Source organism: Halyomorpha halys, unplaced genomic scaffold (genome assembly GCF_000696795.3).
Source record: "Halyomorpha halys isolate HHAL.00 unplaced genomic scaffold, Hhal_1.1 Scaffold82.1, whole genome shotgun sequence".
NCBI classification, from domain to species: Eukaryota; Metazoa; Arthropoda; class Insecta; order Hemiptera; family Pentatomidae; genus Halyomorpha; species Halyomorpha halys.
Genome location: NW_027109449.1, coordinates 1,341,269 through 1,345,436, shown reverse-complemented (window position 1 = coordinate 1,345,436; position 4,168 = coordinate 1,341,269). Strand labels below are relative to the sequence as shown.

Sequence of the window (4,168 nt, the reverse complement as noted above, 5' to 3'; positions counted from 1 at the left end):
AAGGTTTTGAAAAGAATAAAGTTGAGAAAAAAGAATATATTAATAAAAATTAATCTTATTTTTTTATTCAATTTTTTTAACTAAGTTGTAAAACGAATTTTTGAATTACTTTATTTTTAATCTCCACTAAGGCTTGTGAATTGTCAATTTTATTTTTCCTTAAATCTATAATTCACCATTTTAAATTCAGTTTTCAATGAGAATACTATTTTTTTTTTGGAAAATTTTTGATAATTTTGTATTTAACTATTTTGATTTTTACAATGAATGTGTAGTTTGTTATTTATTCAGTAGTTTAGGATATGTTACATTCATGTTAGTTGTGTTCATTTTATAATTTATTGGATTTTTGTTATGGCTTCTAATAGCTTTCTTCTACGACTATTCTTTCCTTTATATTGTATTTTAACATTCTGAAAATCAAAAGCGTACCCTATAATGGCTTGTTGTATTACTGCAGTTTTTTTTATTGTAGTTTTCCTTATACAATATTCAATGGTCCTTTGAATCATCGCCTTGAAATAATTGTTTGACAAGAAATAATAGGAAATTACTAAAGAATAAGAGGATACATTGTAATGGTTTTTAAAAATTTACAAATCTTTTAATTCATATAATTTATTGCCTAGGACATTATCCCATGAAAAATATATATTAAGTGAGCTAATTATTGTAGTGCGAATTGGCCGAAGTATTGGCTTATAAATTTCTTTTCATCGATACTATTAATTGCTGGATTGCTTTCCTCAGTCGGAACTGGGTCAGTTCTTACTGATTTTTTGACCTCCTGAAAAATATATTTTTTTTAGAGTATATTATGAAATATATACAAAAAAGACTAAATAATAACACTTTATGGAATAAGCTGTAGATAGTACTGTTCCTCTTAAATAAGAAAGTTGAAGTTCATTCACTTTAAGATTTACTGACTAACTGCATATTCTAAATTGGAGCTTTTAATCGATTATTATGGTTCTTCCAACGACCATTTTAGACCTTCAAAATCTTGTACATCGCATGCTCCAGACAGTGAATTACAGTCGAAAGTGGTCGTTGGAACTGACCTATTATATTACAAATATGATTATAATATACTAATATAATATTAGTATAATATACTAAACAATTAATGCGAGGGTAGTCCAAAAAAGTAAGCTCTTGCTGTTTTTTTAGGAATACGAGTTCCGTTTATTTTCTATATTTGCATAATTTTTAATGTTGGATATTTTTCTATATAATTACTATTCGGCCCATATATTCTTGAAGGCAATGTGCAGAACATTATAGCCTTTCGATCTTACGCTTTTTCAGCATAAGTTATAGATTTTAGGTATTAAGTACCCATAAAAAGAAAAAAAAAACTGTACAAAGAACAACCCATGAAGGGTTCCTTTGAAAGGAAGAACTGTTTCTTGAACAACGGTTATGCAATCATGTAATTGGTTCATAACCACGCTTAGCCCAAAGTTTTCCCCAATTAAATGTACCCACTTAAAAGAGGCTGGGTGTATCCCAGGAGGGCTTTCGAACTCTCAGGATTGATTAACGGCAACATTAAAAGAGTAAATAATTATTTACCACAGCCAAATACGAACCCGGAGACTAGAGTTAGTACCTCAGCGCACTGCTTACTATGCTACCCCGCTGCCTAGTCTTCAGGTATCAACCCAGTCTTGATTATCAATGTTTGAATATACTTAATAACTGACAGTTTAATGGACGAAAATTATCATTAAAATACTACTTTGTACTTTTTCAATAGTCCCGGAAGGAGAACAAAACAAGTTTTTTGAACCTATTTAGTGATTACTTTAATGAGAACTCAATAAAATTTAAAGTGAAAATTGATAACTCCTCTAACCTATAAGGTGGAATAAAAAATAGGGGCTGTTCCAATTCCATAAGTAAGAAAAAAAAAAAACATTTTTTAATTCTTTGAAGTAAAGGAAAAATGTTCGTGTTATTTTTTGTAGGAAAAATTAATTTCATTTTATTTAGGAAAATCCTAAAATTCTCTCTCGTTTTTCATTCAGTACTCCATATCCTCAAAACTACTTAAACAAAAATAATAACACATTATTTAAAGTGGAGTAAATTAAAAAAAAAAAAAAATATGAGCTTTAATAGAAACCTTAGATATCAATATTGTTTGAGATACAATTTTACAAAATAAATCTGGGTGCGGTCAAAATAACTCAAATAATTTATTGTAAGCTAACGTTTCGCTCAACTTTGCAGGGCTTCATAAGGATTAAATAAGATACAAATTAACTAAAATAATGTAAAAAGTAAGAGAATAGATAACATGAAATAAGAGTAAACTAAGGCATAGCTAAAAATGATTTGAAATAGTGAAAAGTTTACTACAAATGATTAATACAACTATTTTATTTGTTATTTTTCCCTTTACATATTATTTTTATTTTGTTTAATTTATTTTGTACCTTTTATATACATTTTCCCATATTTCAAATCATTTTTTGCCATACCTTACTTTACTCTTTTTTCATGTCATCTATTATCTTACTTTGTTGCAATGTTGTAGTTGTTTGTATCTTTTTCAGCCCTGATGAAGTCCTACAGTATACAGCGAAACGTTGGCTAACAATAAACAGTTTTTATTATTATTTTAGTGATTTCAACAGCACCCGAACCATCTTTATACTTTATAGAAAATTCGACTTGCTTCAATTTGGGTACTAATAGGCATCTTTATATTTAACAGTAATTGAAATGTAGTTTTCCATTTCCGTTTTCAGAACTTTGAGAAAAAATATTCTGTGAATAAAAGATAATTTAAGGAAGTTTTAAGGGTAATGAGCACTGAATGAAACTTGAGCAAATATTTTAGACGTTTATTATACTTGGTATAAATTAACCCATTTCCTGGTAGAAAATAACGCAATATTTTATTTATTAAGGTCAACTTTAAGTTTGAAAAATTGTGTATAAATAAATATATAAAAAGAATAATTTTATGTGTAATATTAATTAATATATTGTAGATGAAAGCCTTAGAAAAAAAATTACCTACAAATATTGACTAATACTTTATGAAGTAATATTTATGAAACCAAATAATTCCAATAATCTGACTGGAGTGTAGAAAGTGAAACAAATTTGTTAATGGCTAAAAAAAGACCGTTGCTGAACTGCTAAAAATTGTAAATATATATTTTTGTAAAAAATAGAAGTAAGTAAATAAAAAACATGTTCTTCAATAATTAAAAAAAAATTTCAACTAAAGAAATAACAATAATAACGTTGTTAATATTAAATGTAAATATAGTAGAAAATAAACAGAGTTTTGTATTTCTAGCAATAGAACCTTAATTTTTGGATAACTCTCGTAAATTGTCACTTAAAATCGGATACAGCTAATGTATAGTTGTATATTAATTTTTAATATAATTTCCTAGTATTACTGAATTTAATAGTGGTTTTTTCTGGCTTACTTTTAAGTCATTATTCATTATTGTGCCTTAATTATTTCTATTTTTATGTGCTCACGATAAATATTTTTACCTGTGGCCATGCCTTCCTAAGGCTATTGAGAGGGCTTGGTTTATACGGATAGGTTTTTTGTTTTTTTTTCCTCATTCCCCAAAATATTAAAAGTAGCAAGACCCAAAATAACAGGGTCAATATTAGGGCTTTCTTTTGCCGTAGGCATTCTAGGGCTGGTCTTAATGGTTTGCTGTGTACAGCGGTCGTAGCATTCGGTAGATTCCTTCTGACCAGTGGGGATGGAACATTCTGTGTACGAATACTCTCATTAATCCGTATAGATGGAATTATTCTAATAAAATATTGCTATTTTTACCATGCAAAATATGAGAAAATTATTTAAATAAAATATTATATACAGATTAGTGTATTAATAAGTACGTACTATGAAATATGTTAATAATTATTTTTTAATCTAGTGTATCTCATTACCCATCCATTCTTCCTCAAGGGATGTTCAATTAAGGATCTCCGAAGAATGCTTAAGATACATTTATAATAATAATACAACTCAAGAAAGAAAAGAGCTACTGCCATCTATGGGTAAGCGAGCTAACTGTAAGGAGTTTTGGAACCTATGAGAGACAACAAGAGAACTTAAGCTTATTATCAGATAATTTGTGATAAATTGTGTGTGTGTGTGTGTGTGTGTGTGTGTGTG

General features: G+C 28.0%; 1 protein-coding gene across 2 annotated transcripts in view; it reads right to left on the bottom strand.

Annotated features, from left to right (window-relative positions):
* Nucleotides 1–602: 602 nt before the first annotated feature.
* The window catches only part of LOC106692977 (uncharacterized), a 22,328-nt gene continuing 18,762 nt past the window's right edge, over nucleotides 603–4,168 (bottom strand). Inside the window, exons 6-7 of one of the 2 annotated variants that reach the window (XM_014439272.2) lie at nucleotides 3,526–3,756; nucleotides 603–787 (exon numbers count right to left, since the gene is read on the bottom strand). In XM_014439272.2, coding sequence (XP_014294758.1) covers nucleotides 668–787; nucleotides 3,526–3,756 — 351 coding nt within the window. In that variant the 3' untranslated portion in view covers nucleotides 603–667. The remainder of the gene's footprint in view (nucleotides 788–3,525; nucleotides 3,757–4,168) is intronic. The other variant, XM_014439273.2, reaches the window with a different exon arrangement.